This window comes from Lynx rufus, unplaced genomic scaffold, assembly GCF_022079265.1.
Source record: "Lynx rufus isolate CCGP_SWC_20201006 ecotype Redwood Valley unplaced genomic scaffold, mLynRuf1.p SCAF_1, whole genome shotgun sequence".
In the NCBI taxonomy this organism is placed as follows: domain Eukaryota; kingdom Metazoa; phylum Chordata; class Mammalia; order Carnivora; family Felidae; genus Lynx; species Lynx rufus.
This window is the reverse complement of record NW_025814823.1, coordinates 139159609-139171319: the sequence shown is the minus strand read 5'-3', so window position 1 is coordinate 139171319 and position 11711 is coordinate 139159609. Positions and strand designations below refer to the sequence as shown.

The window sequence follows — 11711 nt, the reverse complement described above, 5'->3', positions numbered from 1 at the left end:
AAATGGATTTCGCAAAGGGCGATCGCCACGCGAGATGAGTTTTCGAACCGCCTTCCTTCCTCCTGGCACGCGGCGCTTCAAACAGGCGCGCTGGGCCATTTCTTTGCTGAGCTCCAAGCTAAACACAACAGAGCGATAAAAGACAGGAAGGGCCCAGCCCGAAAGGGCGATTTCGGCTCTATCGCCAGGGAGAGGGGGCGGCGTGGCCGCTCCTTTGAGCAGCTCGCTTTGAATCAAGCGGCGGCGGCGATTGGCTGCGGAGCACGTGGTGCGCGCCCCGCGGGACAGCGCCCGACTGCGGCTGCTGCTGCTCCCCGCAGCGTGGGGCAGAGTCCGGCCGCGGGTGCCGCACCCGCCGGGGTGGGGCGGTGGGGCGGTGGGGCGGCGGGGCACAGGGGAAACGCCAGGGGCTCGAGTCTGGCTGCCCCTTGCCAGCGAGAAACCCCACGGGCCGCCTTTGGCCGACCTGCAGTGTCCCCGGAGTGGCCAAACTTGTGCCCCTGCCCTCGCCACTGCCCTCGCTCCAGGTGTCCCACGCAGCGCGCGTGCGCCGGGCACCTTGCCTGCTCCTCGCCACCTTTCCTGAGCATCTCGCGGGCTCCGGCTTCGCGGAGCGCACAGCCGGGTGCCTCCCCTGCCCAGGGTCCCTCAGCTCCGGGGCTATCCATTCACCGGGCTGGGCCAGAGAGGCGCAGGCACTCCGACCCGGCCAAACTTCTGCTACTCTCGGTCCCAGAGGGTTGCAGCTGCTAGTGGCTCAGGCACCGTGTCCGCTTTGTCTCTCTCTACTCTCCGCAGCCCCCCCCCCCCGCTTCCTCTCTCGATTAACTCCCCCGACACGCTCTTCTCCAGCTCCTCGCCGTCGCCTCCTCCTCCCCTTCCTCCTCCTCCTCCTCCTCCTCCTCCTCCTCCTCCTCCTCCTCCTCCTCCTCGGCGGGCGGCCTTCACGCGCTTCCTCCCTCCTTCCCTTGGTGTCACTCTGCACCCGCGCCCTCTCCTCCCTCCCCTCCCTTCTCCTCCCCGCCCCGCCGCGCCGCGCCGCTTATAGCCCGGCGCGCGGCTGCTGGGCGCAGACTGCTTGGGCAGCCAGAGTGGAGGCGGCGCGGCGGTGGCGCTGCGGAGACCGGGTCCAGACGCCAGGCGGCCGCCGGCGCGCACAGCGCTTCCTCGCTCCCTCCCCGGAGTGCACTGCCCGCCTCCTCGTGCGGCGCCGGCAGCCGCAGGCTCGCTCACCCTTCCCGAGACGCGCTCCCGGAGACGCTCCGCGGGTCGCGGGCAGAGGCCGCGGCGTGGGAGTCGCGAGGCGCTGTCCTCTTCCCGGCTGGCGCCCCATGCGCGCTCCTTTCGTCCGGGTTGTCGCCGCCGCTCCCCGGGGCTGAGACGTCCGCCTCGTCTCCTCCTGCCTGGTGACCTAGGCGAGAACCCATCTGGTTGTGCGCCGACGCCGGTCGCCTCTGCTGTAAGTTTCATCCGCTGCCCGGAACCTGTTGCGGGCGCCGCGGCTTTGCGGGGCTGCTCGGCCTGCGGGGGTGCGTTCGCCCCGGAGCCCGGAACTCCGACTTGGGAAGAGGTGGGGGAACTGTTCTTGGGGAGGAGACCTCGGGAGCCGCTGCTGCCCTTCCATAGTGTGCAGACGCTGGCCATCGCCGGAGGGGCCTCCTCTCGTCCGCGGCCCCCCGGGACGAGCTGCTGGGGATCCGAGAGCCCCGCCAGGGTAGTATCTGTCTCCTTCCTCCGCCCGAAGCGGCGCTTCCCTCGGGGTGGGTGTCGCTCTGCCCGGCACCGCGCAGCCCCTAGAGCCGAGCAAGTTGCACCCTACCCGGCACAGGGGAGCGCTGGGGCCACACGCACGCACCCTTCGTCAGGGCATGTTCACTGCGGCGGAATGTCTGTAGGGAATGAATGAAAACTTCCTGAAAAATTAATTTCCTCTCATGCAGGTATTTGGCCTTCAGTGTAATATTCTGAGTTTCGAAGGATAGGAATTGGTGGGCGTGGTGGGGACGAACCATGAAACTTGTTCAGGATGCAATTTCGTGTTGCCCTCTCAGGTGTGGCCAGCGCGTTAAAGAGCGTTGCAAGTGTTCTAGGCGGCTGTATGGTCGATTGTTTTTCTCGTTGACAGTGTTTTTCTAAAGTTCCATTGTATCAGTAAGGTAAATGCCCGAGAAAATCTGCCTAGTTTCTCCTTTGAGTGCATTGAGAACAGGTTCAAAATCTTAGGAGATGTGACGGGATGCAAAGTGTTGGAAGCAGAGGGCTTGGGTAAAGAGCATTAAGTGAACTGAACTTACTGTAACTAGGAGTCCTTTTGATGTTCACGGTAATAGCAGCCCTTTTCTCTCTCTTCTTTGTAGATGCAGGTTAAGTATATGTGTGCAGTTTTTTTTTTTTTTTTTGGCTACTTACTTGGCATGCAAATATTATTTCTCTGGGGGCTTAAAAATGCCAGAAGGATGATTCATTTTCTGTTGAAGGTATGTTTAGTGACTGCATAAATGGCTTCTGCTGATATTTTGATGTTTGCATAATTTTCAACCAGAAAGCAGGTCGTTTCCCTTGGGTCTTTAAGTTTACCTTTTATTTTAAGCAAATATTGCCGTAAGAGTGTTGGATTTTGACTGTGACATGCTTCTCCATCTGGATGGTAGCCAAGATGACAGGCTAGCCTCTTCCTTCTGGTTTTGTGGGCCAACTTGGAAAATGCAGGAGCATAAACATAGAATGCATAGGGATGCAGATCCTATATCCTAAGGCCTTCTAAACAAACTGTTTTCTTAAGTGTAAGCCTCCTGAATGTTGTTTTACACTGTCTGAAATCTAATGCTCAGGGAAACATGTTCTGGGTCCGGGTGTGATCCCCACTCGGTGTGATGGCACTGTGGTGCTTACATACCTTGTGCAGGCAGTCTCATTCTCCAGTTACGGCTGTATTCGCTCTTAGCTTGAGAGAAGGCAGCTTTTGAGGGTGCTTTCGAAACATTAGCTTTAAAAAAGAACTACTGATTTGATTTGGCATGTTTGTGAGTTTCTATGTAAGGCATAGGAATATTCATACTATGTTTTTTTTTTTTTCCCCCTCATATTATCTTTTGAGGTTTAAGCTTAAAATCGTGCTCAAAGTACTTGGGACTGGATGTACGAATTCACAACTGTAATGGTAGAGCATCAGAGATGTTAGGCTCTCCGGAGCACTGGGCGTTGGTTAAAGGGACCAGACTGTAGAGGCTTTGCTTGAGGTAAGAGTGATGTGTGGCTCCTGGGTCCTAGCCTAAGTCACCATGGACACTAATGTTGTCTTCCGAACAACAGAACCCTAGGACTTTGTGTTACTAACTTTCTTCCAGTAAGCTGTTTACTCTTAATGAAAAGTTACAATCCAAAAATGAAGGAAAACAAGTTGCCTCACCTAACAGCTCCGTGGCCGGAGAGTCAATGGCAAATCTGGTGCTGCCTTTGCTGTTTGCTGTGCTGTGCCACAGCTGCTCAGGAAATCCAGCTTGGTATCTAGCCCGTGCATCTGTGGTACATCATGCATTTGCATGTATTAATAATTACTGCAATATAAACCAAAACAGTAAATATCCGAGTGGTTGAAGGAAACAAGGAGGCGGTAGGTTTCAGCTCTATGCTGTGAGAACTAGCTGTTCTGGGTTTGGAACAGATACTGTAACTTACACAGTTTACCCTCTTGGGATAAACAACTTCCTTAAGAATCCCTGGACAGGCAGGTTCTTGAAGGCTTTATTGCTTTGAAATAACAGAAGGATACAGTTTGAAAAAAAAAAAAAAAGCATGTGGTTCTGCTTTTGAAGGTAGGTGATAGGTATTTACTATGTCTTTAACCTACAGTTTACCTCCTGAAAAAAAGCCAAAGAGAGCATTAGATTTTGCAGTAATTTCAATAATATGGAGGAAAGCATGTCAGTCAGCAAATAAATTCTAGGGTGGCCCTCAATTAACAACGGCTGGCAACACACACACACACACACACACACACGCACAAGGGCTTTTGATTTACATAAGGCAGTGTTTGCATTTTGAACTCCTATGCACGTGCCCGTGTTTGCAGGTACATAAGGATGATTCTGGTGATGCACTGTCTAATCGAAAAGAGAGGGATGGATAGATCCTTTGTTCTTGCATCTTGTTTTCTAAGAATTGATATAAAGCAGGAAAATAGAAAAACAGCAGTCATGGGTATGCTTCTCAAAATATTCTTCCTTTTATGTTTGCAAATCCTCATTTTGGAAGCTGTCCAGAGCAAGAAAGATGGGTGGTGATCGTGGCCAGGATCTGTTCTGTGTTTTCACAAAAGCCTGCTCATCAGTACTTGATCATGTTTATATTGGTGTTCTTTGAGGACCCTGCAGTGGTAGAATTGTCTGGTTGGAAATTATTTGTGACACTTAAAGAAAGATCCAATCATAGTAGAAGTTGGCCTAGGCCTATGATTTTAATGTCACGTTTCCCATTGACTGTGATTCAGAGAGAGACTGGATCTTACTAAAGGAGTTCTTAATGGGATTAATTAATAGGTATTTTGTTTTACACATGGCTTTATGTTGCATAGGGCATAAAAGCTGGTGCCCATCCTGGCGTTACGAGAGCTGGAGGCCCAGCATTTTACGTGGCCTGCGTGAATCAGCTGGACAAGGGACAGGAAGGTGTGAGAGTGAGGCCTGGGTTTTGCTGACTTACATTCTCGAGGACTTCAGTATCCTGAAAGTGGGCAGTCAGGTTTTCCAAGACGAACCTGCTTTCAAGCAGTGGCTTTTTTTTTTTTTTAAACAGTGTTCCAGTAGCTCAACAGTGTTCCAGTGAATGCCTTTCCTTCTAGGTGGCCGTCTCTGACGCTGGACAGGAGTGACTGACTGTCCACTATTCAGAACAGTGGGCAGTAAGACCAGTGGCGAAGGGTCCTGTTCTCTCTGCTCACGACTCCTTGTTTTGCTTTGTTCTGCTGTTCTGAGCCTCAGGAGCATCGCTGTTCAATGGTCTGTTTTGTTTTGTTTTGTTTTGTTTTTAGGAGTGGAAACAAAATGTCAGTCAGCGTGCATGAGAACCGCAAGTCTAGGGCCAGCAGCGGCTCCATCAACATCTATCTGTTTCACAAGTCTTCCTACGCGGACAGCGTCCTCACGCACTTGAACCTTTTACGCCAGCAGCGCCTCTTCACGGATGTCCTCCTCCATGCTGGAAATAGGACCTTCCCTTGTCACCGGGCCGTGCTGGCTGCGTGCAGCCGCTACTTTGAAGCCATGTTCAGCGGCGGCCTGAAAGAGAGCCAGGACAGTGAGGTCAACTTCGACAACTCCATCCACCCCGAGGTTTTGGAGCTGCTGCTTGACTACGCGTACTCCTCCCGGGTCATCATCAATGAAGAAAATGCGGAATCGCTCCTGGAAGCCGGTGACATGCTGGAGTTTCAGGACATCCGGGATGCATGCGCAGAGTTCCTAGAAAAGAATCTGCACCCCACCAACTGCCTGGGCATGCTGCTGCTCTCCGATGCGCACCAGTGCACTAAGCTGTACGAACTCTCCTGGAGAATGTGTCTCAGCAATTTCCAAACCATCAGGAAGAACGAAGACTTCCTCCAGCTGCCCCAGGACATGGTGGTGCAGCTCTTGTCCAGCGAAGAGCTGGAGACGGAAGATGAAAGGCTTGTGTACGAGTCTGCAATTAACTGGATCAGCTATGACCTGAAGAAACGCTATTGCTACCTCCCAGAGCTGTTGCAGACAGTGAGGCTGGCTCTCCTGCCAGCCATTTATCTCATGGAGAACGTGGCCATGGAGGAACTCATCACCAAGCAGAGAAAGAGCAAGGAGATTGTGGAAGAGGCCATCAGGTGCAAACTGAAAATCCTGCAGAACGACGGCGTGGTAACCAGCCTCTGTGCCCGGCCTCGGAAAACTGGCCATGCCCTCTTCCTCTTGGGGGGCCAGACCTTCATGTGTGACAAGCTGTACCTGGTAGACCAGAAGGCCAAAGAAATAATTCCCAAGGCTGACATCCCCAGCCCCAGAAAAGAGTTCAGTGCATGTGCAATTGGCTGCAAAGTGTACATTACTGGGGGGCGGGGGTCTGAAAACGGGGTCTCGAAAGATGTCTGGGTTTATGATACCCTGCATGAAGAGTGGTCCAAAGCTGCCCCCATGCTGGTGGCCAGGTTTGGCCACGGCTCTGCTGAACTGAAGCACTGCCTGTATGTGGTTGGGGGGCACACGGCTGCGACTGGCTGTCTCCCGGCCTCGCCCTCAGTCTCCCTAAAGCAGGTAGAACACTATGACCCCACAACCAACAAATGGACCATGGTGGCCCCGCTCCGAGAAGGCGTTAGCAACGCCGCGGTAGTGAGTGCCAAACTCAAGTTGTTTGCTTTCGGAGGTACCAGCGTCAGTCATGACAAGCTCCCTAAGGTTCAGTGTTACGATCAGTGTGAAAACAGGTGGACGGTACCCGCCACCTGTCCCCAGCCCTGGCGTTACACAGCGGCCGCTGTGCTGGGTAACCAGATTTTCATTATGGGGGGAGACACAGAGTTCTCCGCCTGCTCTGCTTACAAATTCAACAGCGAGACTTACCAGTGGACCAAGGTGGGAGACGTGACGGCAAAGCGCATGAGCTGCCACGCCGTGGCCTCCGGAAACAAACTCTACGTGGTTGGAGGCTACTTTGGCATTCAGCGATGCAAGACTTTGGACTGCTATGATCCAACGTTAGATGTGTGGAACAGCATAACCACGGTCCCGTACTCGCTGATCCCTACTGCGTTTGTCAGCACCTGGAAACATCTGCCTTCTTAGGCGCGGGACATCGTGAAGGAAGCGAGCGTGAGGTAAGACGTTAAGTCAGTGGTTCTCAGCCTTGACTGAGCCTAGGAACCTCCCAGAGAGCTTTTCAAGAGCTTCCCGTCCCGGAGACTGGATTTCATTTGGTCTGGGTAGGTCCCAGGCCTCAGCACCTTTAGAACGTTTTCTAGTGATTCTAATACACAGCCAGGTTGAGAACCCCTGACCTACGTTAATGATGCCAACCCATGCTTAATGAGCCCTCCCTGTATGCCTGGAGCCGGGCCGTGTGTTTCACATGGATCATTTCATTTGATCCTGACAACAACCTCGCGAGATACTATTACTAGAGCGTTTTATAGACGAAAACAACTGATGCACACAGAGGTTAAATAAGTAAGTTGCCCAAGGTCATAGAGCTTAGTCTGTGGAGGAGTTGGTCGAGAAAACAACCCAGGCACTCTGGCTCCAGGGTGGAAGCATGTGAGCATCATGCTCAACTGCTTAATAAACTTGAGCTTCACATTGGTATCACTCCAGGAGATATTTGGTGACGTCCAAACTTAGATTCCTCAAGCCCTTTTCTGGAATGAAGTAGGGTGTAAAAAACTGAATGCTTAAATTTATTCGTAGTTCATTCTCTCCAATATTATTTGTTTGCTTATTTAAAACTTCTTTTCCTCAAAAAAAAAAAATAGTAATAGCCCCCTTTAGGCATTTATTAGCTTTCGAGGGAAGTCAAGGTCTATCCTTGTAAAAAAGTTGCACCTGCATTGTATAAATTTGTCTGCGGCGTGGATACACTGAACCATCTAGACCGCCTTATACTGCAGCCTTTCAGAGTTAATCAGACAGGCTGAGCCTATTGTCAGGGCTAACAAAAGTTGTCTTTCCGTGTCATATATCTGAGTCCATAATGGTCGTCTTGTGTTCTTAAGAGTATATAATACCCTTGGCTCAAATAATTAATAGGTCTACACAGTTCAGCGTTCGTGAAGCTAATGGCCGCTTTGCTGCCGTTAAGCATCCTTAGTATTGGCCCCAGGAACCACTTAGGCATGTCTAAGTGTAGCACAGAATACGTGGACTTTGTTGATTTGTTTTGCTAATTCATGGGCTTGTTCCTAATAGTAAGAGAATAAAATCAAAACTTTGCTTTGGAGGAAGTACAGTGAAAACTGACTCATTCCTTGAAAACTTTTGGCTCTGTTTTCCCTAGTATGTTTCACATTTTTGAAGGGGACTTTCAAAGGGAAAAAAAGGAAATCAAGGAGTCTTTGCGAGCAAAGCAAAGAGGGATTTTGACTCGTTTGTCTTTTCTTTCCACATTTCGTACAGCTCGTTTTAAGACACCACTAAAGTTGGCCTCACTTTTACAATTACTCTTTCTTTCTTTTTCATCTCTTCAGTTATCTCTCCAGCCCATTACAGTTAGTAGAATTCTTATAATATAGTGTAACCTTGGAATGAAGTTCGTTCAAAGGAGCTGGAACAGTCAGAAACCTCCTGTGGGGAGCTGGGCTGACAGCGTCCCACACCAAACTGGTTTTTGCAGCCTTGCTGGCATCTCAGTAATCCTAAGTAAACAAATGCTCTGAATGTGGTTATTTCCTCTGCGATATGAGCGCATGACTCAAGTCTAAAGCAGGTTTCAAGAACCTTCTAGGCAAACGCATCAATTAGCAGCATGCCAAGTTCGGTGTTAGTCCAGAACCGACTAAGTTTGCATGGGAGAGCCATAAACATTGCCAGTGATGGTGGTGGCACGTCAAAATGATGACTGGTCGATTGGCTGGCATCCTTGGAGCAAGGTAAGGAAACTGAGGCAGGAAGAGGCCACATGTGCTTTCTGGCTCTGGCTCTAAGCTGTGGTGTCTAGACCTTTCTGTACTTCGGATCCCTCCTTTGTCAAATGAGTGATTTGAATGAGGCTTCTCCTGGCTCTGTCCCCAGACTTGGGTGAATTGATAAGGGGTGGGGGAAGGGAGAGAAAAATACCTTGCCCAGTGCCTGGCATATATCAGGTGTTCAATACTCTTAGCTTTGTTTCCTCCTTCAATTTAGACCTTAACTTGTCATGGAATTAGCTTTGTGTGTGGAGTTTGACCATTATCTGATTGGAATGTTTGTACTTCATTTTTGGTGCCTCCTTTCTCAGCCCAGAGTATGTTGGCAAACACTTGAATTCACCCTATCCTGGGTATTTGAACCTAAGCACATACTTCCGGTCCCTGGGAAACGAGCAAAATAAAGTGTTAGGTCATATGTGAAACACCTACCCACCCTTGGTGCTCCCAGCCGGAGTCCAGCCCACAACAACGAGATCTGACAGGGCCCGGTTTGCCTTTTTAAAGGGCGGCGTGAGCCTGCTCAAAGCCACCCTTGCGGTTTCCGATAGGGAGAATGTTGGCTTAAATTTCTCGAGTTTTCTACACACAAGATAGTGTTAAAACACTTAAGCTCCATGGAGTGACTTAAAAGAGGTGCTGTGTAGGTATCAGCCCTAAACTGCCAAAACTTCCGGGACATCTCTTTGATCTCCAAGTGTAGGTGCTAACCGAATTAATACAGTGTTAACAAGAAGTTTCCCTAGGTCTAAAAGCTCATTCACCAAGGGGATTTTACTCTCCTGCTGCTCTGTCAGTGGGTGGGAAGGACCAAAAGGAAATTACGTAAAAAATTTTTTTTTTCTTTTAATGTTTATTTATTTTTGAGAGAGACAGAATGCGAGTGGGTTGGGAGCACAGAGAGAGGGAGACACAGAATCCGAAGCAGGCTCCAGGCTCCGAGCTGTCAGCACAGAGCCCGACGCGGGGCTCGAACTCATGAGCTGTGAGATCATGACCTGAGCCGAAGTCGGATGCTCAACCGACTGAGCCACCCAGGCGCCCCAGGAAATTACTTTTGATTACTCTCCCGTTTTCATGGTGCTGTGTGGCTCCAGCCTGACACGTGACAGCTTTTGGATTTTGATTTATTTCTTCCTTGTTTAGATATTTCCTTTCCCTTCCCTTTCCCTTCCCCTTCCCCTTCCCTATTTGAGTGTGCAGCATCGTGAAGTGTCGTGTTATTACAAGATACATTCTTCTGGCCGAATGTTGATCTATAGGTTACTGGGAGGTGGGGTAGAAGGATGACTCTGTAGTCTAAGGAATGCCTTGAGAGCTTGAATCACGGTTATGAAACTGCCAAAAGAAACAACTAACGAAATGAATCAGACTTCTGAGCACACAAAAGCGAGAAGAATTCAGGGCAAGTAATGAGCAGCCCCTCCTGCGTTCCCTTTGTGTGCACTTAGAGTTCTAGCAGCAGGAATGAGATTCCTCCACTGGTGCTGGAAATGTGCTCTCTGAACAGATAGGGCGAGTGTTTGAGAGACAAAAACCCTGTGCAGAATTTTCCCCATATCTATAAAATTGGATACAGCGGGTGGGGATGGTGGCTTGTGTGAGGAGATAGCGGTTCCCGTGCAATGTGCAGCCTCTGTGGTTATGGCTCCCTGAATTTATATTCACGCTTGATGTCGGTAGTCTGTAGATCATAAGTGCATACCATAGCTGGCGTCTCCCAAGTGTGGACTGATGAACGTGGAGAATAAACTCCCAGCCTTGGGCTGTGGAGGCCTGGTATGTTACTCGTGTGAAAGGAAGCGAGACTGATTTCTGCCGTAATGAATAGCAGAGATGCATTTAAATAAGAGGATTAATATGTCTGCCTTCTATATGGTGAATAAATTGATTTGGGGATCCTTTGTGGGAAATGGGCCAAGGAGGGTTTGCCCAAGAATCTTTTTTGACCCTCGGCCGATCGCTTCACAGTGGCTCTGCTTAACCATGGAGATGAATTATGAATGTTGGAAGCAGAAGGTGGCAACTCATAACAGCACCTGCACGTATATAAGTTTGTATTTGAACATACGCACGTTTAAGGTTTAGTAGAGAAATGAAGATTTTTCTTTGGGCACCGTTGTGTCTGTTCAGCTAGTCTTCCGTATCCGTGCGCATCCCATGCGTGTGCATCGAAGGCAAGCGATTTATCCTTGCACACTTGCTACTGAACAAGTACTTAAGACCTTTAGAAGCAATATTGACCGGCTCTGTCCTGATTTTACCTTTTTTGTAGATTTCGAGGCTACTAACAAGAATCCTTTCGTTCCCTCTGTTTTAGCTCACTCCATCACTTGGCGAGACAAAACCAAGATTTCGACTTTGGAGAGGCCAAACTTAATGAGGAGGAAGAAAAGAAAAAGGAAAAGAAGTTGCTACAAGACTCGATTACAATCCACTGCACCTTGTAAATGCTCTAACTGGACATGAAGGAGGGGGTGGGGGAGGGGGTGGGATTTTCAGTGCAAGTAGCACATGGTTTAAATATGAATGGATGAACCTGTGATCTAGTCCTTGTCTTGTAATTGTGGATTAATGTCAGCGTTAATCAGCCCCTCAAAGGGAGAGAAAAGCCGGGCCTTTTCCCTTGCTGTACCATATTCAGCATTTGATTTCCATGGGCTCCACCATTTATGTGTAAAATTTGAAATGGTTGTCACCTCTCTCCGAGGAGCAAGCTTGAAGCCTCCACACCAGCTGCTGTTGGAGATTGAAAGCCCAACTGTGGGGCCAGGAGGGGAGCTGGCTTGGCTGGCCGCAGAGTGAGGACCCCTGGACTCTCCACTAATCTCTGAGGGGTTGTTCTCCCCAGGAAGGTTCTGAACAATGGGGTCATTGTTGGTAGGCATTTGGTGGATGTTCTTTTCTATTTATAAGTGACTTTAAACTTTCCCTTGGCTGTTAAGAAGTTTGTTATAGATTGAGCTATTTATTGTTTGAGGCCTGCATGCTGTAACAGTGCTTAAAATGGTCTTCACGTGTATGGATGTGTGTGGATGGTTGTATGTTTTGCACAATTTTGTGGCTG

At 49.8% G+C, this 11711-nt stretch overlaps 1 protein-coding gene across 1 annotated transcript; it reads left to right on the top strand.

The window, feature by feature from the left end:
- The first annotated feature begins 1105 nt into the window (after nt 1–1105).
- Nucleotides 1106–11112, top strand: ENC1 (ectodermal-neural cortex 1). Its single transcript, XM_047068746.1, has 3 exons — nt 1106–1459; nt 5030–6844; nt 10965–11112. The coding sequence occupies exon 2, from the start codon at nt 5043–5045 to the stop codon at nt 6810–6812; it is 1770 nt and encodes a 589-aa protein (XP_046924702.1). The 5' UTR covers nt 1106–1459; nt 5030–5042; the 3' UTR covers nt 6813–6844; nt 10965–11112.
- The last annotated feature ends 599 nt before the right edge of the window (nt 11113–11711 follow it).

What these genes read in the sequence shown, in the direction of transcription:
- ENC1 (XM_047068746.1), top strand. Translation starts at nt 5,043, where the DNA reads ATGTCAGTCAGCGTGCATGAGAACCGCAAGTCTAGGGCCAGCAGCGGC.